The sequence below is a fragment of the Rhineura floridana genome, chromosome 3 (assembly GCF_030035675.1).
Source record: "Rhineura floridana isolate rRhiFlo1 chromosome 3, rRhiFlo1.hap2, whole genome shotgun sequence".
Classification (NCBI taxonomy): domain Eukaryota; kingdom Metazoa; phylum Chordata; class Lepidosauria; order Squamata; family Rhineuridae; genus Rhineura; species Rhineura floridana.
In genome coordinates this window covers 202,591,133-202,618,380 of record NC_084482.1, presented here as the reverse complement: position 1 = coordinate 202,618,380, position 27,248 = coordinate 202,591,133, and the positions used below count along the sequence as shown (strand labels likewise).

The window sequence follows — 27,248 nt, the reverse complement described above, 5'->3', positions numbered from 1 at the left end:
TTTCCAATCCACCCTTCCTTCCAGAAGGAGCCCAGGGAGGAGAACAAGCAATAAAACACTAAAAATATCTTAAAAACAGAACATCTTTAAAACATATTTAAAAACATTTAAAAATATATTTTAAAAAACTCCAAAATGCAGAATGGGATAAGGTCTCTACTGAAAAGGCTTGTTGAAAGCGCTGAAAAGACAACAGAGACGGTGCCTGTCTAATATTTAAGGGGAGGGAATTCCAAAGGATAGGTGTCACTACACTAAAGGCCCGCTTCCTATGTTGTGCAGAATGGACCTCTTGATAAGAGGGTATCTACAGGAGGCCCTCACCTGCAAAGCACACTGATCAGCTGGGCATATAAAGGGTAAGACGATCTTTCAGGTATCCTCGTCCCAAGCTGTATAGGGCTTTATACACCAAAACCAAAACCTTGTACTATGCCTGGTAGCTGATGGGCAGCCAGTGCAATCCTTTTAGCAGTGAGGTAATATGGCAATATCCTGCCCCAGTGAGCAGCCATGCCACCATATTTTGCATCAGCTGCAGCTTCTGGACCAACCTCAACAGCAGCCCCACACATAATGTATTACATTAATCCAGCTTGGAGGTTACCAGTGTATTGACAACAGTGGTCAGGCTATCCCAGTCCAGAAACAGCCGCAGCTGTCTTACCAGCCGATCCTGGTAAAAGGCACTCATAGCCACTGAAGTCACCTGGGCCACTAATGACAAAGATGGATCCAGGAGCAACCCCAGACTATGAATCTCTCTCAGAAGGGGTATGACCCCATCCAAAGTAGGCAAGTGACCAATTATCTGGATTGGGAACCATCGACCCACAGCATCTCCTTCTTGCTATGATTCAAACTCAATTTATTGATCCTCATCCAACCAACCACAGAGTCCAGGCTCTGGTCCAAGGCTTGCACAGCCTCTCCCGATTCCAATGTTACTTAGAAATAGAACTGGGTATCATCAGCTTACTGCTGACCCCTTGCCCAAGTCTCCTGATGACCACTCCCAACGGCTTCATATAGATGTTAAACAGCTTTGGAGATAAGTTGGTATCTTGCGGCACCCTGCAGCACAACTGCCAGGGGGCTGAAAGATATCACTCAATGCTATTATCTGAAACCAACATTGCAGGTAGGATTGAAACCACAGTAACACAATTCCTCTGATACCCATCTAACCAAGTCTGTTCAGAAGGCTACCATGGTGAATAGTATCAAAAGCCGCTGAGAGATCAACCAAGAATAGCAGGGTCATACTCCACCTTCTCCCAATAAAGGCCACCCATTAGTGCAACCAAGGCCAATTCAGTCACACAGCCAGGCCAGAATCCAGATTGGAATGGATCAGGATAATCTGTTTCATCAAGGAATCCTTAAAATTGCTGCACCACAACTTGGTTTTCTCACTTGCTATTCTAATTTCTTCTCCATTAATCACTGTAACGTACAATTAGTCTGTGCTGTCTTTCTCAAATCTGCCCAGACCTAGAGTCTTCTGCTAATTTAATCTACGCTTCTTGTAAATTCTCTGATTCTTAGGAAAATTTCAAAGCCTGCTCTTCTCTTCTGTGTAGGTTCTCTGATATCTAGTAAGATTTATGTGTTGATTCAGGTAGTTTCTGCACCATGTGTATTTCAAAGGTTTGTTTCTTATGTAGATTCTTTGATTATTCCAATGACTGAAACTCTTTTCACACACCATGCATTTATATGGTATCTTCCTTATGTAGGTTCTTTCCTGCGTAGCAACTCTTTTCTTACAGCCTATGTATTTCAATAATTTCTCTTCTGTGTGGGTTCTTTCATGTAAAAAAAGAATTTACCCCATCTAAATCTTTCTGATTGCATACATTTATACAGTTTTTCTTGTGTGGGTTTTTCTCATTTTGAGAAACAGCTGTGCGGAAGCTTCTTCCAGAATCCATACATTTAAACTGTTTCTCCCCAATGTGGTTCCTTTGATTTGTACTAAGCCGTATTAGAGAAGCCAACAAGATATGGAGAGCACCAGTTCAGTGAAGGTATTTCTATGGTCACTCCCATCTGAACTTTTTGAGGTCAAGAAAGGTTTTAGTCATGTATGAAGCTTGTCCTTAATTTCATACATTTATATATAGAATCGTTTGATGTAAAGTGAGGGTGCTGTTCACACTAAAGCTCTTTCTACATACTATGCATTTAAATGTTTTCTCCCCTGTGGGTTCTTTGATGTGAAGTAAGTTTTCTACTACTGATGAAGCTCTTCCCACACTCCATGCATTTATAATTTCTCTCCTGTGTGGGTTCTTCGATGTTAAGCAAAATTGCTATTTTTACGGAAGCCCTTTCCACATTCCATGGATTTATTTGGCTTCTCCCCTGCGTGCATTCCTTGATGTTTATTAAGGATTCCACCATCTTGGAAGCGCTTTCCACACATTAGGCATTTAAATAGTTTCTCCCCTATATGGGTTCTTTTATGTAAGTTAAGGTTTCCACTAGACCTGACGCTCTTTCCACACTCCATGCACTTATAAGGTTTCTCTCCTGTGTGGATTATTTGATGCAAAGTAAGAATACTGCTCACATTGAAGCTCTTCCCAAACTCGGTGCATTTCAATGGCTTCTGCCTGTATGGGTTCTTTTATGTATATTCAGGATTCCGCTAGAGTTGAAGCTCTTTCCTCATTCCATATATTCAAATGGTTTCTCTGGTGTAGGTAAGACTCTGGCTGGCACTGAAGTTCTTTCTGTATTCCATGTAATTGCACACTTGTTCCCATGGGTGGGGTCTTTCATGTAAAGTACGATGTTAATGCTGTCTGAAGCCCTTTCCACACTCCATACATTCATATGGATTCCTTCCTGTTTGTGTTCTTTGATGTTTAGTAATGTTTCCAGTCTGTATAGAGCACTTTCCACATTCCATACATTTTGTTTCTCCCGTGTGTGGATTCTTTGATGTTTAGTAAGGTTTATCCCGTGTGGGTTCTTTGATGTTTTCTAAGATTTGCACTCTGGCTACAGCACTTCCCACATTCCATACATTTAAATGGTTTCTCCCGTGTGGGTTCTTTGATGTTTAGTAAGGTTACTGTTCACCCTGAACCTTTTTCCACATTCCATACATTTATGTGGTTTCCCCTGTGTGAGTTCTTTCATGTTTAGTAAGATTCCCGCTATTATGGAAGCATTTCCCACACACTAAACATTTATATGGTTTCTCATCTGTGTGAGTTCTCTAATGTCTATTAACATGGGCAATCCGACTGAAGCAGTTTCCACACACCATACATTTATATGGTTTCTCCCCAGTGTGTATTCTTTGATGTGAAGTTTTTAATTACTGATGAATCTCTTTCCACAGTCCATGCATTTTATGGTTTCTCCCCTGTGTGGGTTCTTTGATGCTTAGTAAGGCTGCCAGTATCATGAAAGCACTTCCCACACACTAGACAATGATAAGGTTTCTCCTCTGTTTGAGTTCTGGGATGTATATTGAGACAAATACTCTGGCTGAAGCACTTTCCACATTCCATGCAATTATATGGTTTCCCCTTTCTGTGGGTTCTTTGATGCGTATTAAGGTTTGCACTCTGGCTGAAGCACTTTCCACACTCCATGCATTTATATGGTTTCTCCCCAGTGTGTATTCTTTCATGTGAAGTAAGTTTTTGATTACTGAGGAATCTCTTTCCACAGTCCATGCATTTATATGGTTTCTCCCCTGTGTGGGTTCTTTGATGTGTATTAAGATTTGCACTCTGGCTGAAGCACTTTCCACACTCCATGCATTTCTTTGGTTTCTCCCCTGTGTGGGTTCTTTGATGTTTAGTAAGGCTTCTACTGTCATGAAAGCACTTCCCACACACTAGACAATTATATGGTTTCTCCTCTGTGTGAGTCCTGTGATGTATATTGAGGCAAGTACTCTGGCTGAAGCACTTTCCACATTCCATGCATTTATAAGGTTTCTCCCCTGTGTGGGTTCTTTGATGTGCAGTAAGGTTTGCACTCTGGCTGAAGCACTTCCCACATTCCATACATTTATATGGTTTCTCCTCTCTGTGGGTTCTTTGATGCGTGTTAAGGGCTGAACTATTGCTGAAGCACTTTCCACACTCCATGCATTTATATGGTTTCTCCCCTGTGTGAGTTCTTACATGTAAAGACAGATTTCCACTACCAGTAAAGCACTTTCCACACTCCATACATTTATATGGTTTCTCTCCTCTGTGGGTTCTTTGATGTGCATTTAGGTTTGCACACTGGCTGAAGCACTTTCCACACTCCATACATTTATATGGTTTATCCCCTGTATGGGTTCTTTGATGTGCAATAAGGTGATTGCTCACAAAGAAGCTCTTTCCACACTCCATGCATTTATATGGTCTTACCCCAGTGTGGGTTTTTTGATGTAAAGACAGACTTCTGCTACCACTAAAACACTTTCCACACTCCATACATTTAGATGGTTTCTCTCCTGTGTGGGTTATTTGATGTACAATAAGGCTTGCACTCTGGCCAAAACACTTTCCACATTCCATACATTTAAATGGTTTCTCCCCTGTGTGGGTTCTTTGATGTGCATGAAGATTTGCATTCTGGCTGAAGCACTTTCCACATTCCATGCATTTATATGGTTTCTCCCCTGTGTGGGTTCTTTCATGTGAAGACAGACTTCCACTACCACTAAAGCACTTTCCACACACCATACATTTATATGGTTTCTCCCCTGTGTGGATTCTTTGATGTCCATGAAGGTTTGCAGTCTGGCTGAAGCACTTTCCACATTCCATACATTTATATGGTTTCTCCTCTCTGTGGGTTCTTTGATGCGTATTAAGGGCTGAACTATTGCTGAAGCACTTTCCACACTCCATGCATTTATATGGTTTCTCCCCTGTGTGAGTTCTTACATGTAAAGACAGATTTCCACTACCAGTAAAGCACTTTCCACATACCATACATTTATATGGTTTCTCTCCTGTGTGGGTTCTTAGATGTGCATTTAGGTTTGCACACTGGCTGAAGCACTTTCCACATTCCGTGCATGTATATGGTTTCTCTCCTGTGTGGGTTCTCCAATGATTATCTAGTGTTGATTTGTCACTTAATATTTTCCCACACACTGGACACTCTTTCATTTTCTTTCTTTTGGGACCTTGTGGAAGTTCATGGAGGTCTGAACACAGAGATGCAGAGTATTTTGTCATCCAAATCTTTGACTGGGTTCTGTCCTGTCTTTCTGATCCCCTAAGATTTCCAAATGTCTCTTTTCCTACTTCAAGCTTGACTGTTTTTGATGACTCCTCAGATGGCTCATTATAACGCTCATTATCCTTCGCATCATCTGCTGGGGAAGAAAAAACAATACAATTCATATTACTCATGTGCTACTGTCAACAGAATGTTGGTCAAGAAAATTCTGCAACAGGACCATGTCTTAAAATGAGGATGGGGAACCTATGGCCCTCCAGATGTTCTTGGACTCTTGCCTCCTATCAGTACTGGGAAACACAGCCAATGGTCAGGGCTGATGGGAACAACATCTGGAGGGCCACAGCTCTCTCATCTTTTGTATGTTCTCAAAACAGGCCCAATTAAATCATTAAAACATCATAAAATTATAAAATCATAAGATACAGAGCAGATTACCAATAAACAACCTGGTAAACGTATTAATATGAAAGAGATACAGGGTTAACTTTTTCTGTGGCCGATCATTTCAGGGTAATATAATGGTACAGACGGGCACCAGGTGGCATGGCTGGAATTTGGGTGAAATCCAGCAAAATGGGTAACAGAGCATGAAAATCAAGGCACTCCAAACCCAATAACAAGTGAGATGATAGACATGCTTTGAAATAGGATTGCCCCCTGCCTGCACACTCCACCCAGGCAAGCCTGTCCCTGTAGACAGCCACACGTTGGATTTGCTGAGGACCTACACGCAAAGTCCAATGTTTGTAGGCCTGAATATCCTAGTTGTGTCACAGATACTTTTTTTCTTTGGTTTTTAGGTTGTGCTTTTTCAAACCTGTTCGCTCTTCTTAATTCAAAATTGGCAGCAGACAGGCTGGAGACAGACATTTTATTCTGATTATTTTTTAAACTCGTATTACATACATATCCATTCCAACTTTTCTCCAAGGAGCTCAAAGTAGCATTCATGGGTCTCTTTTCCCCCATGTTATCCTCACAACAACCCTGTGAGGTAGGTTAGGCTGAAAGACAGTGAGTCACACAGTGAATTTCATAGCCAATGTTAGCTCTGTTCTCCTAGGTTCAAGTCCACTTAATATACCTCCATCTTATTCCACATTCTGGAAAAAGATATCGACGTTAATCAGCAGGGGAAGGGTAATAATGTTTTCCCATAGGTCTAGAAATGTGTGGGACTGTCCTTAATAGTCCTGTGTGGCACCTTTAAGATTAACCAATTCTAATCCTGTACATACTTATCAGGGAGCAATCCCCGTAGAATTCAGTGGGACTTACCTCTGAGTAATGTATCGTTATTGTTGTATGAATGCACACTAGAAATTTTGACAGTAGGGACCTCTTCTCAACCAAGGTAAGACTTGTAAATGCTAAAACTGCAGTGTTTAAATGTTTGTTTACAAAGGACAAAGACAGGGAGAGAACCAGAAGAGGGGGGACGGCGGCACAAAACTTTTCTTCCAGCAGAGAAGCACCAGTGACAGCAGGCACCCTTTCTGAACCAAGGTAAGACACTTTTCAGTTTACGTAGGTGCTAATTATTTGTAAAATTCCAAAACGTAAGTGTCCACAGGAGCTTTGCAACAGAGGAGGATGGGGAGAATACCAGAACAATTTGGCCACAGCCCCGTGCCTGCTCACTGGCCACACCCCATGACCTCCTAGCAGCACAACCAGGTCTAGTGAGCATCAGCCACCACTGATGTTCAGGGACCCTTGAGGTCAGTAGCCGCCAACCTTTTTAGTGCAAAAAAAAAAAGTAGGATCACAAAATTGTGCAAATATAGAAAACTTTAATTTTTAAAGAAATGTTTGACATTCAAATGTTTCAAGCTACAAAGTGGAAAACATATAAACAGCCAAACAGGTTATAGGAACCTCCTTTCCCAAACATTGCTAAGTCTTCTCTGTTGAGGCCTTCAAGGAAATACCTCTGAGCATTCTCTGAGTGTCCTTCAAGGTAGGCCTATACCGAGGCTGCTAACTGGCCAGAGAACAGCAGATTGACAGAAATGTTTGCAGAGCTTCTGTAATAATAGTATAAAATGTGTGTGTGATAAGAAAGAAATCACAGCTTTGAGATTTTTTTGGGGGGGTTAACAAATGTTTGGCATTCTCCTTGGGAGGGCTGTGCCTTAGTAACCCTAGTGGATCAACCTCCACTGTTGAACATTATGCTGATGCCTGGGCTTGTAATTACTCCAAAAACTGTCCATAGCTACTGAATGTAGCTTACACCAGTTTGGAATTAATTAATTCAACTCAACAAAGCTCACTGAACTAATTCAAAAATCATTGAACTACAGGTGCAGGAATGAAGTGAATGATACCTTGTGCCTTTTATAGCTTGTGTCAGGCAGAAATTAAACATGTCAAGCCTTTTCTAGTATGGACAAGCAATTATGAGGAAAGCTTCACCTGTCAAAGCTGTCTGTCAGATATCTTATTAATTTTGTGTGGCTCCTGATTTACTTTTGGACTCCATACTTCACCACACCACCTTGTAACATTCCGAATGCTGAAACCTATTTTGCTCAGGATGATTAATTATGAATGAAGACATACATTTGGAGGAATTTGAACTGAACTAGTTTGTTTTGTAAAAAGATGTACTTAAACTGGAACTGGTTCTTTTTTAAAATGATCCTTCCAAACTCTGGCTGTTGTTGTTATGTACCTTCAAATCGATTATGACTTATGGTGACCCTATGAATCAGTGACCTCCAAGAGCATCTGTCATGAACCACCCTGCTCAGATCTTGTAAGTTCAGGTCTGTGCCTTCCTTTATGGAATCAATCCATCTCTTGTTTGGCCTTCCTCTTTTTCTACTCCCTTTTGTTTTCCCCAGCATTATCGTCTTTTCTAGTGAATCAGGTCTTCTCATTACGTGTCCAAAGTATGATAACCTCAGTTTCCTCATTTTAGCTTCTAGTGACAGTTCTGGTTTAATTTGTTCTAACACCCAATTATTTGTCTTCTTTACAGTCCATGGTATGCGCAAAGCTCTTCTCCAACACCACATTTCAAATGAGTTTATTTTTCTCTTATCTGCTTTTTTCACTGCCCACCTTTCACATCCATACATAGAGATTGGGAATACCATGGTCTGAATGATCCTGACTTTAGTGTTCAGTGATACATCTTTGCATTTGAGGACCTTTTCTAGTTCTCTCATAGCTGTCCTCCCCAGTCCTAGCCTTCTTCTGATTTCTTGACTATTGTCTCCATTTTGGTTAATGACTGTGCCGAGGTATTGATAATCCTTGACAAGTTCAATATCATCATTGTCAACTTTAAAGTTACATAAATCTGTTGTCATTACTTTAGTCTTTTCGACGTTCAGCTGTAGTCCTGCTTTTGTACTCTCCACTTTAACTTTTATCAGCATTTGTTTCAAATCATTTTAATAGGGGTATACAAATCTTTTAACTAATAAATGAACAGGTGGGCGGTCCTGCCCATTTGTCAAAGCTGACCTGTGGGGGTGGGGTCTGACAAGTGGAGGATTAAATCCTGCTCTCTGCAGGGATCTGCTTTGTTAGCACATTCCCCACAGAGAACTCACTGGCAAAGCAGTACCCAGCAGGATTGAACCTTGTCTCCTGACTCATCAGTTGACATCACTCACCCCCCCCAATCAAATACCCAGCCCTCACATGTTAGGGAGACAGCTAGGCTAGATCCTGTCACACTAAAAATATAGATCTAATATTGAGCGGTAGGGGAGTAGAGAATTAAAGCCTATGCACCAAGACTTTGAGGTTTACCACCTCATCTGATTTTGAGACTGGGCCATAGAAGGAGAATGATGAAGCATCACCAGAGCAACTGGCCCAGCTCCCCCTTTCCACACTGGCACCCCTAAAGTGCGGTAAAGAATCCTAAGAAGAGAAGTGTTCCCCTTCAGCATCTCTGAATCAAGAAAAACTGTCCTTACCCAGACAGGCCACATTCTCATAATTCTCCCACATGACTTCTTTGGACAGAGCTCTTTGGCCTGGATCCGGGAGGTCTCACTCCCCCTTGGGGAAATACACAGCAAGGGACACCAGCCTCTGAAAGACAGAAAAAGATTCTCAACACAGAAATAATCTCCCCTATGTATATCTCCCCCCCCAAAAAAAATCATCTCCAGGCAGACACCATTGTCTCCAGTTTGAAAGGGTAGTTGATAACTGGCTAACTTTGTGCATGCTCTTTATTTTTTCAGGATTCTTGCAGGATTTAAGACTTCAGGCGAGAGATTTAAGAGCATTTACCACCTTCTTACTTGGTCAGCTTAACATCTTGCAGTGCCAAAGGTAAAAGGAAAGAGACGTTTTATTCTAGACAACCAAGGACACAGAAGGAGGCACCCAGGCTCTCCCCTGCATTGCTCCCTGATCATCCCTCCCGTACCTGATCTGAGTTCACAGCACCCACCCTGGGCTTGTTTTGTCATTGCAGGGCCATAAGTGGCATGTGCAGAAATGGCATGATTAGCTTGACTTGTCCCCCAAGGGAGCAAACATTTTCGAATTTATTTATTTATTATTTATTTATTGCACTTGTATACCGCCCCATAGCTGAAGCTCTCTGGGCAGTTTACAGCAATCAAAAACATTAAAACAAACATACAATTAAAACACATATTTTAAAATTTAAAACAATATAAAAACAATTTAAAACACATGCTAAAATTCCTGGGAGAAGAGGAAAGTCTTGACCTGGTGCCGAAAAGATAACAGTGTTGGCACCAGGTGCACCTCATCACACACGTCATTCCATAATTTGGGAGCCACCACTGAGAAGGCCCTCTCCCTTGTTGCCACCCTCCGAGCTTTCCTTGGAGTAGGCACCCGGATTTTGATCTTGAACGTAGTGTACAGGTGGGGTCGTATCAGGAGAGGCATTCCATCAGATATTGTGGTCCCAAGCCATGTAAGGCTTTATAGGTCAAAACCAGCATCTTGAATTCAGCTCGGAAACATACAGGCAGCCAATGCAAGCGGGCCACAATCGGTTTTATATGTTTAGACCGTCTGGTCCCTGTTACCAATCTGGCCGCTGCATTTTGCACAAACTGCAGTTTCCGAACTGTCTTCAAAGGCAGCCCCACATAGAGTGCATTGCAGCAATCTAATTTGGAGGTTACCAGAACATGGACAACTGAAGCCAGGTTATCCCTGTCCAGATAGGGACATATAGTTGGGCCACCAACCGAAGTTGGTAGAAGGCACTCTGTGCCACTTAGGCTACCTGAGCCTCAAGTGACAGAGATGGTTTTAGCAGAACCCCCAAGCTATGAACCTGCTCCTTCAGGGGGAGTGCAACCCCATCCAGGACAGGTTGGACATCCACCACCTGGTCAGAAGAACCACCCACTAACAGCATCTCAGTCTTGTCTGGATTGAGCCTCAGTTTATTAGCCCTCATCCAGTCCATTGTCGCAGCCAGGCACCGGTTAAGCACATTGACAGCCTCACCTGAAGAAGATGAAAAGGAGAAATAGAGCTGCGTGTCATCAGCATACTGATGGCAATGCACTCCAAAGCTCCGGATGACCGCACCCAATGGTTTCATGTAGATGTTGAACAGCATGGGGGACAGAACTGACCCCTGCGGAACCCCATACTGGAGTGTCCAGGGTGCCGAGTAATGTTCTGCAAGCACCATCTTCTGGAGGCGACCTACCAAGTAGGAGTGGAACCACCACAATGCAGTACCTCCCACTCCCAAAGCTAGTCTCCCCAGAAGGATACCATGGTCGATGGTATCGAAAGCCGCTGAGAGATCAAGGAGAATCAACAGAGTCACACTCCCCCTGTCTCTCTCCCAACAAAGGTCATCATACAGAGCGACCAAGGCTGTTTCTGTGCCAAAACCAGGCCTGCAACCCGACTGAAATGGATCCAGATAATTGGTCTCATCCAAGAGTGTCTGGAGCTGGCCTGCCACCACTCGTTCAAGGACCTTGCCCGGGAATGGAACATTTGCTACCGGCCTACAGTTATTGAGATTTTCTGGGTCCAGGGAGGGCCTCTTCAGGAGTGGTCTCACTACTGCCTCTTTCAGGCAGCCAGGGACCACCTCCTCTCGCAGAGAGGCATTAATCACTTCCCTGGCCCAGCTGGCTGTTCCATCCCTGCTAGCTTTTATTAGCCAAGAAGGGCAAGGATCCAGCACAGAAGTGGTTACACAAAACTGTCCAAGCACCTTGTCAACGTCCTCAAGCTGAATCAAATGCAAAATCTCTTAACAAACCTCCACGTAAACACAGCCAGTTGTACTTCTTATAATTGCTGACCATACTCTTCTTTTTCTCCAAAGAGCTATCAGGCAAACCATCCTCTGATCTGATTGTTATTTATTTATAACAATGTAATGAAGCATGCAGCTGGCCTACAACCCTCACATCCATTAGGATTTTTTGACACTGAAATCTGAATGCACCCCAGAATTCAGCATCCTAAAGATAGCAAACATAAATTCAAAGGAATTTTATTGCATCTAAAGAGGATTATCATACTTATGAAAATATGTGAACAGTTGTTAACTGACATAGGCAAGCCTAGCCAGGAGAAGGTTTGGGGGGCTGCTTGCCCACAGCAAGAGAGAAATGTTTTGAAAACATCAGCTGTATATGAGACAGATAGACACACTTTGGGAAAAGAGGAACACAATTTAGTGATTTTAATAAAAGAGAATCATAGAATAGTAGGGTTGGAAGTGGCCTACAAGGCCATCCAGTCCAACCCCCTGCTCGATGCAGGAATTGAAATCAAAGCATTCCTGACAGGTGGCTGTCCAGCTGCCTCCTGAATGCCTCCAGTGTCAGAGAGCCCACTACCTCTCTAGGGAATTGGTTCCATTGTCATATGGCTCTAACAGGAAGTTTTTCCTGATGTCCAGTCGAAATCTGGCTTCCTGCAACTTGATTTTGGGGTGACTGGGAAAAGGCATCGAGTTCAATTCTGCAGAGCTCAAAGCAGGCATCATTGTGAGCTATTTGGCTTTCCTAAGAAAAGTAAGGGAAGAAGGCTAGAAAAATAGGTTGAAAATTCAGTGGAAGCCTGAAAGGGTTTGTACAAAGCTTTGGGAGGAAATGGGAAGAGAGAAAAAAGGGAAGAAACAAAAAGGCATTTTAAGAAGGTATGAGAAGCGTAGAGGAGGAGAAAGATCTGTTGTCAGTTTTAATGGACTGGATCAGACTATTTTGGTAAGGAGAGTTTGGTTGTGTCTCCCTGGAGCCATCCTGGCACAGCAAAAGTGACAAAGGAAGGAGTGTAACAACTACAGACCAGTCACCAACACCCCATTCTTGGCAAAGGTGGGGGTGAAGGTGGTTGTAGAGTAACAGCAACTATTCCTGGATGAGACTGTTTATCTAGATCCATTCCAATCTGGTTTCAGACCCAGTTTCGAAACAGAATCAGCCCCAGTTGTCCTTTAAAGGTGACCTTTATCCTGAGCGAAATAGGGAAGTGTGCCCTGTTACTTCTGCTTGATCTCTCGGCGTTATTTGATACCATTGACCATGGTGTCCTCCTGGACCGACTCAGTGGGATGGGTATCAGAGGCACTGTATTAGGATGGTTCTGCTCTTACCTTCAGGACTGTGTCAAGACAGTAACACTGAGTGAATGATCCTCAGTCCCCTGGCACTTGTGCTGTGGGGTTCCGTAGGGTACTGCTCTCTCCCCAGTACTATTTAACATCTATATCAAGCCATTGGGAGCAGTCATTAGGAGCTTTGGAGCAAGGTGTCAGCAGTATGTAGATGACACACACCTCTATTTCTCTATTTCTGTAGCTATTGGGTGTTAAAAGTAGTGTCAGCAAGGAAGTTTGTCATAAATCTCTGAGAAATGGTTTCTAGAACTGCACTTTTTCCTAGGTGAACATAGCTTGCCTCAGAACTTCCAGAAGTCTGATGAACTTTTGTTTAACTTCAAATATATAAGCAATATGAGGAGGTGGCAAAGTATTGCAGTGAAAAGAGACAGCAATCAATGGATTTAACAGGAGGTGTGGCAACTTGGCTTCCTTGAAATTGCTGATCTGAGTTGTTATGAGGGAGGCTCTCTCCTCACTTCACACCCACACAAGCAGCACAGTTGTTCCTCCTTCCTAGGAAGGGGGCTTCCTCTGCATCCTGGCAAGTCTAATGCACTATGGAGTCCAGACACTGAGAGAGAATGCCAAAAGACAATGAAAGGAGCATGGTGCAGTTGAAAACACTTTGGGGGGACGCATTCTGCATAAGAACATGAAAAGATCCCTGGTGGACCAGGCCAAGGCCCCATGTAATCCAGCAGGGACAATGGTAGAGTTCAATGGTAGAGGATCTACCTTCTGCCAGAGTCCCTGATTCAATCCCCTCATATCCAGGTAAGGCTGGGAGAGACTCCTGCCTGAAACCCTAGAGAGCTGCTGCCAGTCAGTGTAGACAATACTGAGTGAAATGGCCCAAAGGTCCATCTCTATAAAATGCAGCTTCTAAGGTCTTATCGTGTTCTCACAGTAGCAAACCAGATCCAGGTGTGTAAGTTTTGATTCTGGCGGGGGGGGGGTTCCCTCATTTTTGAGAGAGCTGCCCCCTTTCAACCAACCCAGCAAAGCTGTGTTTTTTTCCATTGCAGAAACCCTCTACCCCCCCAATCTTCCAAAGGGGGGGGGAGTTGAGCTCTGGAGGCAGCTTCAGAGGGGCTCCTGCCCTAGAAGACATGTGGTCATTTGGGCCTCTCTTTGCAGCTGGGCTTGCACAGATTCAGCCCCTCCCTATGATGCCAGCTGGGCGGGGGCTTCTCTCTTTCCCCTAAACCAACAAAAATTAATCCTCGACCCATCTCTTCCCCCCAATCGCTCCCAATGTTGCACCTTAAGCATTTCCTCCTCCCCTCCACGCCCGAATCGGCCTCCCGCCGCTCCTGACGAAGGAACCTCGCAAAGCCGATTTCCCTTCCAGAAGAGAAAAGGAAGTGTGTTGACGATGCTCTCACCCCCCTTTAATAATAATCATCTTTATTGTTACAGTCAATGACCAGCTTGAAGTGATCAGATAAAATTGTTAAAGTACAATACTATAAAATAGAATTGTCAAAGACATAGTTATAAAATCCCAACAAAACACAAGAAAGAAAAAAACCAAGAATTATAAGGAGTCAGTTCGTGGTGAATTTTGATCGCTGCAGCACAAAATTTGGCAACACTGGAGGTGATAAAAGTATTTTGATCCGAAAGTAGTAGGACATAAAATGCGTCTGATCGTCCTAGGGTTTTCAACAGGAGAAGTACAATTAAAGATTTTCGTAGATCAGAATAGAATGGGCAGTGTAGGAGGACGTGGGTCACTGTTTCCACCTCTCCAGCGTCACACGGGCACTTACTGTCATAGTAGGGTTTTTTTATATATATCTTCCCTCCAGGACAGCAGAAGGAAGGACATTAAAACATGCTAATGTGAAAGCTCTGTGATGTTTTTGCACCGAGAGTGTAAGAAGATAATTTGCAGGTTTATTGAATTGTAGCGCTCTATCCACTGAGGCATAGTTAGAGGACAAGCCCAAGTCTTGTTGGCGCTCGATATCAGCAACATGTTGCCTAAATGTAGACCAAGCCATATCATATCCTTGGGAAATGAGGTAGCCAAGGGAAAGACCATATAGTTGGAACTTTTGAGGCAAGGTTTGTTTCCATAATGACTGGAACTCGTCCTGTAACGTTAGTGGGGCCAAACCAGTTGGAAAAAAGATTAGTTTCCGCCAGAATTTGAAAATAGCAAGCCAAACCCTGGTTTTGGCCTTTTGCAGGCCAGCCTCTAATTGTAAGACAACAATTGGGACACAATGAGGTACATGAAGGACAGCCCTCAAGAATTTGGATTGTACTGCTTCCAGAGGTGTAAAACTGGGATAGGGGCCAAGTTGTGCTCCATATAAAAGCTGTGTTAAAGACTTAGTCTTGAACAGTCTTATTGCCGCTGGTACAGATAAAGTTTAATATGGCAGAAGCACTCCTTTGGGCTCACTGGGCAATGTACGCTGCTTTGGCCTTCCGGCTGCCATTTGCCTGAAAAACAACACCCAGATATTTGAAAGTCTTTACCTGTTCAATCTTGTGTCCACTTATAGACCATTTGTACATCCTCAGTCTTTTAGCAAAGGCCATGACCTTTGTTTTTGGTAATTTATTTGTAGCTGTTCATCATGGCAGTATTGCGCAAGGGCTCGCAAGGCTCTCTTCAGTCCTATGGGTGACTGGGACAAAATCACTGCATCGTCAGCATATAGTAGCACTGATATAGTAGCCTGTGGGCTAGTTTTGGAGGATGTATATTTAGGCAATCGAGTGCTGTAGGCAGTGAGTTTATATAAACATCAAACAGCAGTGGGGCTAGTATGCATCCCTGTGTTACTCCTTTAGAGGTTGGAACAGGGCTTGAAAGGAGGCCCTCTGGATTGCACCTAATTCTTAAGAAGGTGCTTTCATGTAGTTTGTACATGAGGAGTAGCAAGCGACGGTCCATGATGGAGGCCTCAAGTTTTTGCCAGAGTTTGTTTGGGGAGATAGAATCAAAGGCAGATTTGAGATCAACGAAGGCAGCAAACATATGTTTTGGGTTTGCTGCTATATTTCTCCACTAGGTGTTGCAAAATTAGTGCCTGGTCCATTGTGGATTGGCCTGCTGTAAATCCAGTCTGTTGGTCAACTAGTGTTGAGCCTCTGATCACCCACAAGGGCATGGGAGAGGGAAGACATGAGCTTCAGACTCCCCAGCTGCCAGGAGGTGCGGAAGACGCAGGATTGGTGGAGTCTCAACAAGACCTTGGGAGGGAGAGTGAGGATGCATTCGGGCCAATTCCCACGGATGGAGCGATATCCGAAGAGGAGAGCGCGCCACCCCCAGACTGATCCGAGGAGCCGTCGGAGGCTGCCTCTGAGCGGGCAACTCCCCCTTCACCAAGTGGCTCAAGGGAGCCTCCAAGTGCGTCTCCGCCCCTCAACCTAGAGCCTGTTGCTAAGGAGCCAGTTCTTTCGGATGAGCCGCTGGAGGCAGGCCCCCCCTCACCCCGCTTGTGATGCCGTGAGAAATGGACAGGACAGAGGTCGGACTTGCGCAGGAGTCAGAGATTACAATCAAAGACTTTCCCTACTTAAGACTGCAGCTTTCCAGTTTACGCTGCTGAGTCAACTTTCTTCACACGTTGCAGAGCATGTCTAAAGTGTAGTTAGGGAACTCTAGTGAGCTAGCATAGAGATTTTTATGAAGCGCACTGCTTTTGATGTATCCATTACTTTAATAAAACAAGATTTAATTGCACCAGTGTCTCAGCCTCGTGGGTCTCGCTCTGAACGGGACAACTAGAATATTTTTGTGGTCCATCCAAGCTAGGAGTTTCCAATAAAGATGTCTAGCGTATAGCTTGCTGATTATAGATAGTAAACTAATTGGACGATAATTTGCTGGGTTATCTTTCCTTCCCTTTTTAAAAATGGGAATGATAACAGTCAGGCCCCAGTCAGGGGGGAAGTGTGCGTTTTTGTCTATATAGGTAAAGAGGTTGGCCAGTATTGGGGCCCACCATTCGATATTTCTTTTAATGAGCTCTGGGGGGATATAATCACAGCCTGGTGCCTTGCCTGGTTTTAGCTGGTTTACCTGGTCAGTTATCTCAGAAATTGAGACAGGGGCCATTTGGGTAGAGATCCAAGAGTGCATTCCAGCGGTAAGGTTGGTATTGCCTCATCTGTATACAATCCATGAAAGTGGGCTTCCCAAGCCTCAGCAGCGATATGACAGTCAAAACACAATGGAGCAGAATTAGATGAAATTGCAGTTAAATGCCAAAAGGCAGCCATATCATTGGACTTAACTGCACTAATGAGCTGTTCACAAGCTGCTCGTTGTGCGTTCACCTTTTTTCCCTTAAGCAAGGTTTTATATTGTTTTTTACAGGATATTAAGTCGCTCAATGGTACCACTGAGGGATTTTTCTCATACAACCTGAATTTCACAATGAGAGCATTTTTTGCAGCAATACACTTATGATCAAACCAGCTCTTAGATCTGGGTTGGTTGGTTCTTGGTTTCCCTATGCACTTTGCTGTTAGGTGGTCCTTCAGTTCTTTAACCAGTATATCACAGTGATCTAAGATCCCAATTTGGGTCTGTTGCAATGATTGAACAGCGGATCATATGGAGTTGGTCAGTGCATAGAAGCTGTGTAAAGGCCCTTTCGATCCTCGGGGACCATCTAAACCTGGTGATTCTAACGTTAGCCTCAATATTAGGCTGGAAGGCGGCTACTGTGAACATGTGCCAGTCTAAAGGCTTTAAAGCCAGGGCCAATGGAAGGTGGTCACTGTCTGGGCAACTGTCTATTTCCAGTTGGACCACAGAATTTAGCAAGTTGCAGGAGGAAATTACATAATCGATGACACTCATCCTGTCACCTGACCAGAATGTAAATTCTCCTGGGGTGTCCCATTACATTGCAGTTTAGAATACACAGGTCCATTCATTGTGTCATCTGGGCCAGCTGAAGCCCTGCATAATGACAAGTATTGTCTTTAGATTGGCGTATATTCATCAAGGAAGAGAAGGGCCTTTTTGGAGGGCATACATGATGGTGTGCATTAAGGTCGTTATCATTTGGCCCCAGTCTGGCATTGAAGTCTCCCTCAATAAGCACTTGCATGTCGGAGGCAATTTGTAATAAATCTCCAATGTAGGTTTCTAAGCCTTGCCATCTGTTTTATTTGAGAACGGAGACCTTGAGGGGGAAGATATACATTTATGAGTATCATATTGGCACGTTGTAGTTTAACCATCACTGCTATTGCAAGTTGATCCAGGGAGGGAAGATTAGTGATTGAAACACAAAGTCTAGTAGAGATCAGTATAGCTAAGCCACCCCTAGGCCTGCCCTTCTTATCGCTGGGGGAGGCATATAGCTGGTGAACGGTGTATATGTCTATGTCATCTAAGGCCCAGGTCTCTTGTAGCATCAGAATATCAAAATTAGATATGTAGTTGATGAAGGAGTTATCTCTGGTCTTTGATTTCTATCCTGCAATATTCCGGGTGAGGACTGAGAGATTCCTTTGAAACATTAAAGGTTGTTCAGGATCTTCTAAGGGAAGCTCTGTCCGTATTCTATGCAGGCCACTATGTCAGCCCGTATTAATTATGCTTTCCAACTGAGCAGGTGGTCATTCATCTCCTGAACCAAGGTATAAAAGTTCATCTTTAAGTGGGCTCAGTTTGCTAACATTAGATCTCACCGGATGAATGATGTCTATTTGAGGGAGCCCTACATTTTCCAGCTCTGTCGCTTCCCAACTCATCCTCTTCCAGATATCTCATTGCCAGCCAATTTATATCACTAAGTTGCCCCCCTATTAAGTACTTAGCTGGTGCACTATGATCTCCCTTGACTGGGTTTGAGCCCGTGTCTGTTACCATGGGGTCTATTTCTACTAGAATATCCTCTCCTATCGCTTCCTTCTCTTTGCTAGCAGATACCTCAACCACAAGTTCTTCTCTTAGTTGGGGTATGTCTTGTTTGCCGGCTCTTATATTGTCTACAGTCGGGCAGCTGCGCTTCTCTTTTCTCTCGTTTAGATCTGTTGTTTCGTCTATCGGACAAAACTGTTTTTCCTTTAATCTGCTTCTTAATAAATCAAGTCTATTCAAAATCTCTGCCTGATCAAGAGTAGGCAACATCCAAAATGAATTTAGTAAAGCTTCCTCCTCTGCATCAAAGGTTTCAGCACTTCGGATAGAGGCTTGTTGTAGGCTGCAGGTGGGGACTGAATATCTCAAATATAATCCCTGGGAGCTTGGTTGTGTGTAAGATGAACCAGAGTCTGGAGTCTGGTTTAAATCAATAAGGTGTTCAGTGCAATGCACATAAACATTTCTTTTATGATAAACATAGGGGAGCTGGGGGGGCCTGATTTTCAAAACATCTTATAATCGCTAAATTATATTTGGAAAAAGCCTCCCTGGCTCTATAGATGTAATTGGCTGTATCCCGGTCTTTAAATGTGACTATAGCCCGAGCTCTAATTCCATTAAAGTACAGATATTCAACAAGAGTTATATCCTTTGGACTCAGTGTTCCCAACAGCACTCTGTTTAAGATGTGTAGAAGATGTAGTGTGCTGTGTCAGTAAGCCTTTTGGTTTAGGGCAATTAACGAGGTCAGCTTTTGTGGTATTATCACTAAATTCCAGCCATTTCTCATTTGTTTATCTAGCTGTGGCTCCATGCAATAGTGTATGTGGCCCGACTTAGGGATGTAAGGATCAACATCATACTTTCCTGCATTAGCGCTGAGTACGTTTGCCCATGGGTCCTGCTTCTCTTCCAAGCTTAGATGCCTTATTTTCTGATTGATGTTGTCCCCCCACTTCTTCCTATCGGCTGCTGACTGGCAACATTATTTGATCCTATTTTCTTTCCCCTTTTCCCCTTAGGAGCTGTCCGGGCAGTCTTACTAGGATCTGGGTTTATGTCGCTGTCTAGCAGTTTAACCAGCCTCTCCTAATGTTTATTCCAGCAACAATGGACTTTTTTCTCCTGCTTTTTAATATTTTTAAAACTTCCTGCCTCTCTAGGAACCAGAGCTCAGTTCATTTAACCCTTGGAGGAAAGAATGGCAGAAACTGACTCTCTCTTTCCCTGCCTGTCAACCGTTAAACTGCATTCATTGACACCTTCAGAATAGTTTTGTTTGGTCCTGGCTTTCTTCTTCTTCTTTTTATGCAATACACTAAGAGGAAGCAGGGGGTTGGGGGGAGCCCTCCGGCTGCAGGGGAGACGGAACGGCCAATTATTCTTTTACCCCCTCCTTGCTCAGAAGCTATTAAAGAGAAGCACAAAGTTCACCAGAAACACTGTAAGTCAAGGATGGGGAGAGGATCCTGGATTCCAGCTCCCATCAGCCCCTGCCAGCACAGCCAACAGTCAGGGATGATGGGAGCTGTGGTTCAGCAGCATCTGGAGGGCCGCAGACACTTCCCGTCCATCCCCTTGGAAGGTTCTAAGCTGGTGTCTTATCCAGACCTTCTTAATTTCAGCAAATAAATGTAAACGTACTGCCTTCAAGTCAATTCCGACTTATGGCAACTCTATGAATAGGGTTTTCATGGTAAGTGGTATTCAGAGGGGGTTTACCATTGCCTCCCTCTGAGGCTGAGAGGCAGTGACTGGCCCAAGGTCACCCAGTGAGCTTCATGGCTGTGCGGGGATTTAAACTCTGGTCTCCCAGGTCGTAGTCCAACACCTTAACCCAGCCTTTCCCAACCAGTGTGCCTCCAGATGTTGTTGGACCACAACTCCCATCTTTCCTGACCATTGGCAATGCTGGCTGAGGCTGATGGGAGTTGGATGAAATGTTTGGCTGCAACCACTGTTTCTTCTCCCTGTCGATTTCTGCCCACCTCTGTGATTGTCCAGCAGCCTTCCTTATATGAAAGATCATTCATTCCCAATGTTCCCTCTCCCCAGACCACTTGAAAATTTATTTATCTATTATTTGATTTATATCCCGCCCTTCCTCCCAGCAGGAGCCCAGGGTGTCAAACAAGAACGCTAAAAACACTTTAAAACATCATAAAAACAGACTTTCAAATACATTAAAACAAAACATCTTTAAAACCATTCTTTAAAAAGCTTTCAAAACGTCTCTCCTGCATCCTGCTGCTGCGCACGCTATGCGTACAGAGCTACTATCAATCAAGATGTCAGCACAGGCTTCTCTAAGGGACTGATACCCCTGCCGCCATCTTGGTTGATGACACGCATGCACGGTACGCTACGTGCACACATGCTTGCCATCAACCAAGATTGCCTGCCATCAACCAAGCGCGCACAGCAGCAGCAGCCAGGAGAGAGGTAGGTGGAGTGAGCGAACAGGCAGGTGGCCTGGAAGCTCCCTCCCTGTGATCCACGGCGATTGAGAAAGGGGAACGCTACTCACCCACCCTAACAAGGGCCCTTCAGGGGCCCCTGTGGGCCACAGGGCCCTCGGCCAGGGCCCAACCTGGCTGCCCTTTGGCACCAGCCCTGACCATGAAGTTCCAAGCCGGAACACTAGAGGCAGCCTCAGCATGGACATTGAAATGACCCAAGACTATGGCTTCCTAAAGGAAGACAGCTGACCTGCTATCCTTATTGGGGGAGCAGCAGGAGCTGCCGCCTGCTGCGGAGGACGAGCCTGGGCCAAATCTCTTGACTGCAGCTGCTGGAGAAGGAGACCTACAGCAGCATGAGGAGGAAGAAAGCACACCTGGGAAGCCAGCAAGCTGCCTCCCCCCTCCCCGGACAGTGCAGCAAGCCAGCAACAGGGTGACTCTGAGGGGGAGGCATGAGGACTGCAGGCTGCCGCCGCTGCTATCATCACTGCCACCATCCAGAGGCCCCATGGCTTTTCAATGGAGGAGCAGCCCGGCCTGCAGCAGCAGCACTCGCCATCACCACACCACCACCACTACTATTACAACCAACACCACCAGTAGTACTTGGCCGAGGGCAGCAGGCCCGGTAAGGCCCAGCCGCAGCAGAAGGTGCCCCTGCAAGCGTTCAAGCCTCCAGCCTCCACAGCACGAAGCACCCCGCAAGAAAGCAGCCCTGCAGTGTCGGTTAGCTGGAGGAAAGATGATGGTCCCAAGGCCATCTAGGGAGCTGAGCAGGGACTTGAACCTGAGGCTCCCCAGTACTTTTGATTTAACTAATAACTTCTTCAGATTGTAACCCTGGGCTCTTCCTGCTTTTAATTAACAATATTATGATAATGTTATTTGTACTTTAACTTTTGTAAATTATATTGTTTTTATTGTATTTTTATTGTATTTTATACCTGTGTTTATTTTTCTTTGTAAGCTGCCTCCAATACCACAGCTATGATGGCCTCCCCAGCTTGGTCAGAGAAGTTGCTAGGCAGCAGGGTGGATGGTATACCAGCAGCAACCCTAGTTTACTATCTTCTTGGCCTGACACCGGGTGCAGGCCCTCACAGCCAGCTCTAAGACAGTCTTGGTCGCCATAAGTCGTAATCAACTTGAAGGCACATAACAACAACATAGTTTGTAAGTAGTCTGGAACAAAACATAGACATCAAAATGTGAGCTGCCCCCACCCCAGTGCACACTTTCTGTGAAATGAGCTCACCAGCTCAAGGTCTCACCCCTTCAGGTTTTTAGCCAATGAGTGAAGTCAGAACTGTGACTGAGTCAACCAGGAATGAAAAGCTGCTGCTGTTGTCTTCTTTCTGGCTAGCGTCTATCTCCTTGCAATCTCGGTTTGAGATCAGGTACTCCTTATGAGTTGCTTTCTGAACATTCTGCTACAAAGTAAATGCCAATGGGTTTAAAGAATCCCTCACACGCACACACCACAAAAATAGGAAAATGTGATACTGAACACTTTGCAAAGAGGCTTGGAACCCAAGTTGCAGGAACTTGTTAAGAATTTACTGTATAATTAACTTACAGTACAATGGTATACATGTCTACTCAGAAGTAAGTCTCTGTGTGTCTTATAGGGCTTACTCTCTGGTAAGTGGGTACAGGATTGCAGTCTATACTACCTTGTGAGAAACAGGGAAAGAAGGGTTCATGGTCAGAAGATCCCTTGTGCACACCAACCAGGAAGTAAGTTCACTTGAACTTATGCATCTAAACACACAATAATCATGCCACATGGATTGAAGCTTGGAGATGTAGTAATTGGAGTGGGGAACAAAACATGTTCCTTTACAAAGATGTATCGCTTTGGTTAAAAGAAGCAAAATGTGATGCCTATAACACAAGCATGACATCCACTTTTGCAGCCAATTTATACCTCCTTCTATATCTTCACAACAGCTATGTGGGGTAGGTTTGGTTGAGAAGACTGGCCCAAGGTGGGAAGTGAGCAAAACAATGATGAGTTGAATGATTTTTAAAAGTGACACTGTACATGCTCATGGTATTTTTCAGTGCTGGCACACTGGATTTTGTTTGCTGCAAAAAAAATAAATGAGGAATGTGATGAGCAATCAAAGCATGAAGTTTGGGGGTTAGAGAAAAGGTGAGCAAGAGGTGGCATGATAGAAGTGTAATAAATGATGCATGGCATGAAGAAAGTGGATAGAGAAAAGTTTTTCTCCCTCAGAACACTAGAGCATGTGGATATTCAATGAAGCTAAAACAGTGGAAGATTCAGGAGAGACAGAAGAAAGGACTTCATGCAGGACATACTTAAACTATGGAATTTGCTCCCATAGGAAGCAGTGATGGCCACTAATTTAGACAGTTTTAAAAGAGTTTTTGCTATTGGAGGCCGCTGATTCACAGGGTCGCCATAAGTCAAAATCAACTGGAAGGCACATAACAACAAAAGACGATTACTCATGGAGAATAAGGCCAGCGATGGCTACTAGCCACGATGGCTATGCTCTGCTTCCATGGATGCCGGCAGCATGCGTTTGAATGCCAGTTGCTAGAGACTGCAGGAGGGGAGAGTGCTGTTGTGCTCACGTCCTGCTTGGGGGCTTCCCATTGGGGCACCTGGTTGGCCACTGTGAGAACAGGATGCTGGACTAGATGGGCCACTGGCCTCATCCAGCTTTAGGGCTCTTCTGGTGTTGTTAGAGATCAAGGTCAGGCACACGGTCCTCTCCCTTTCTGGCTTATCCTCACAACAAGCCTGAGGTAGGTGAGGTAGGTTAGGCTAAGCGACAGTGGGTGGCCCAAGGGCACCAAGTGAGCTTCATGGCTGCGTGGAGATTTCAAATCCTTTTAATTCAATATTGAAAAAGAAAACCTTGCTCTAATTATTACATTTGTGGCTTCTTTTGTGAGTGCAGCACGGAGCCCTATTCACATACAGTCTACGGAGCCCAGAAAATCCTGTGGGAATCCCTGGTACTCCTCACCGGCAGGATTTAAGACTGCAGGTGAGAGTTTTAGGAGCATTTACCGTCTTCTCAATTGGCCAACTTGACATCTCGGAGTAATGTACTGCCTTCAAGTCGATTCCGACTTATGGCGACCCTATGAATAGGTTTTCATGAGGCTGAGAGGCAGCGACTGGCCCAAGCCACTCTGTGAGCTTCATGGCTATGTGGGGATTTGAACCCTGTTCTCCCAGATCGTAGTCCAACACCTTAACCACTACACCACACTGGCATTTACCGTCTTCTCAATTTGGCCAACTTGACATCTCGGAGTACAAACATAAAAGGAAAGAGGCATTTTATTTTAAACAACCAACGACACAAAGGAAGGCACCCAGAAAGTCCTTTGCATTGCTCTCTGATCACCCCTCCCTCATCTCATAGCGTAGTGACAAATTCAGAAGTGCAGGGTCCCTTCATGATAGTCATAGCCATGCCCCCCACTTTTTTGCTGCGGGGTTGAGAATGAGATAAATGACTTCTTGCACAACAACAGACATCTCAATAAGCATGAAAACGGAAAGTGTTAGCTACTGAAAAGAGTCTTCTCAGTGGCTGACTAGCCACCTTTCACTCTGATTGGCTCCAATCAGCAGGAAACAACAAGAAAGCACATTAGAAGGCTCTTCTCAGTGGCTAACACACTTCCCTTTCATGATTGGCCAGCAGGAATCTGGAGACATAGGGACCCTGCTCCCAAAGAAGCAAGGGGTCTAAGACCCCCCAAGACCTTGGACAACTACACCTCTGTCCTTACCTGATCTGAGCTCACAGCACCCACTCTGGACTTTTCATTTTAGAGCTTGATCTGTTCCCCAAGGGAGTGAATTTTTAGAATTAAATCCAAAACTCTTAACAAGGCTCCACAAAAACACTCCCAGCCATATTTAATATCACTCCTGACCATACTCTAATTTCTCCAAAGAGCAATCAAAGCGTTTTCTGATCTTTTAATTTTTTTTATAACAACGGTAAGAGATGTGCAAGTCTCAGGATCTTTTGACGCTGAGACCTGCACACTCTCCAGAATTTGCTACACAAGGACAACAATGACAAATTCAAAGTATTTTATTGCATCAAAAGGGAATTAGTATAATTTTAAAAATATGTGAAAAGTAGGATAGACTTATCAAGAGCATTGCCTGCCCAAAGTAAGAGAGAGAATTGGTTCTAAAACGTCAGCCTTAAGGGCCCAGAATACCACAAAGACTCCAGATACACATGAGTGTGTATACGTGCAAGAGGGAGTGTGTATGAGTGTGTGAGTGACACAGACTTTGGAAAAAAGATGGGGAAAGAAGAGAAGATGGACACAAGTTGGTGATTTTAATAAATGAGGGAGGTTTGGGGCTGACTGGGAAAAGGCAACAAGTTTCTTTCTGGAGAGCTCAAAGCAGCCAACAGCATGAGCCATGAAGGCAAATAGGAGGCTGCTTCCTATGTTTTATCCTGTTCTCACAGTGGCAAACCAGACCCAGGTGGGTAAGTCTGGATTCTTTGTGGGGGGACCTTCCCTCATTTTTGGGAGACCTCTTTCTCCTCTTCCCTCCTCCCCCGTTCAACCAACCCAGCAAAGCCTTTTCCTTTCCAGAAAGACACCCTCTAACCCATCCCCATCTCCCAGACCACATTCATTCCACAGTCATCACTTTCCCCAAAGAATCATGGGAAGTCTAGTTTGTGAAGGGTGCTGATAGCTGTTAGGGGAGCCTTATTCCCCTCGTAGAGTTAAAGTTTGTCAGAGTAGTTTAACAGCCATTTCCTCTTCCCAGAAAACGCTGAGAATTGTAGCTCTGTGAGGGGAACAGGAATCTTCTAACAGCTTTCAGCCCCCTTCACAAACTACACTTGCAGGATTTTTCGGGGGAATCCTTGACTATTTAAAGTGGAATAAATGTCTGGTGTGAATGTGGCTCCAAAGGGGGGCGAGTTTAATTCCGGGGCAGCTTCCCCAGGAGCCACGCGGTCTTTTGGGCCTCTCTTTGCAGCTGGCTTACTTTGGACAGATCCAGCTCCTCCCTAAGATGCCGGGCGGGCCTTCCCTCTTTCCCAGCCTAAACAAAGAAAAACGAATCCTCGACCCGTCTCTTCCCCCCAATGGCTCCCAAAGTTGCACCTTTAGCGTTTCCTCCTCCCCTCCACGCCGAATCTCCGGCCGCAGGAACCTCGCAAAGCTGATTTCTCATCCAGGAAAAAGAAGCGCGTTCACGATGGTCTCACCCCCTCCCACTTTAAAACTTCATGCCTGACGTTGAACTCCGGGGCAGCTTCCCAGGTCGTTTGCGCCGCTCTTTGCAGCTGGGCTTGGACAGATTCAGCCCACCCGCATGATGCCGGCCGGCGGGGGCTTCTCTCTTTCCCCGGCCTAAACGAACAAGAATGAATCCTCGACCCGCCCCTTCCCCCCAATGTTGCACCTTTAGCGTTTCCCCTTCCCCTCCATGCCGAATCGGCCTCCCGCTGCTACTCCCGAAGGAACCTCGCAAAGGCAATTTCCCTTCCGGAAGAAAAAAGGAAGCGCGTTCACAATGGTCTCACCCCCCCATACTTTAAAACTTCCTGCCTCTCTGGGAATCAGAGCTCTGTTCACTTTAACCCTTGGAGGAAAACGTGGAAGAAGCAGACTCTCTTTCCCTGCCCGTCAGCCTTTCAACAGCATTCATTGACACTCCAGAATAGTTTTGTTTGTTCCTGGCTTTTTTCTTCCTCTTTGGAATACACTGGGACAGTGGCTCCCCAACTTTATTCCCCCCCACAGACCACTTGAAAATCACCGAGCGTCTTGGCGGACCACTTAGATTTTTGTACCTGTTGTAGCAATTGTGGTGTGCTGAGCGAGATGCTGCATGATGTTTAATTGTATCTTTATTGCTTCTTTTATTTACTATGTTGCAGGTTATGGAATTCAATACAATACAATATAATAAAAATGAATATGAATATTTATTCTGGACATGTCATGGGCCACTGTTGGTCCACAGACCAATTTGGGAACCCCTCCTGTAGTGTAATCTAATGTTACCAAGGGGCATTGGCTTTTTGGGGGGGGAATGCAATGGACAGGCTGTGATGGTCCCTGAAACAGTTCAGTGAATTAAAGGTTGGAGGGG

General features: G+C 44.6%; 1 protein-coding gene across 6 annotated transcripts; it reads right to left on the bottom strand.

Annotated features, from left to right (window-relative positions):
• Window positions 1–134: 134 nt before the first annotated feature.
• On the bottom strand, window positions 135–26,596 carry LOC133381156 (zinc finger protein ZFP2-like). 6 transcript variants are annotated; one of them, XM_061619788.1, is made up of 5 exons: window positions 26,255–26,596; window positions 22,387–22,545; window positions 22,060–22,297; window positions 9,150–9,267; window positions 135–5,344 (listed from the first exon to the last, which is right to left on the bottom strand). In XM_061619788.1, exons 4-5 carry the CDS (start codon window positions 9,181–9,183, stop codon window positions 3,366–3,368), a joined length of 2,013 nt encoding a protein of 670 aa, XP_061475772.1. In that variant the 5' UTR covers window positions 9,184–9,267; window positions 22,060–22,297; window positions 22,387–22,545; window positions 26,255–26,596; the 3' UTR covers window positions 135–3,365. The 6 variants fall into 6 exon arrangements, with proteins under 6 accessions (XP_061475772.1, XP_061475771.1, XP_061475774.1 ...); XM_061619787.1 differs by having other exon boundaries at window positions 22,387–22,542; XM_061619790.1 differs by having other exon boundaries at window positions 22,060–22,259; window positions 22,387–22,542.
• Between the last annotated feature and the right edge of the window lie 652 nt (window positions 26,597–27,248).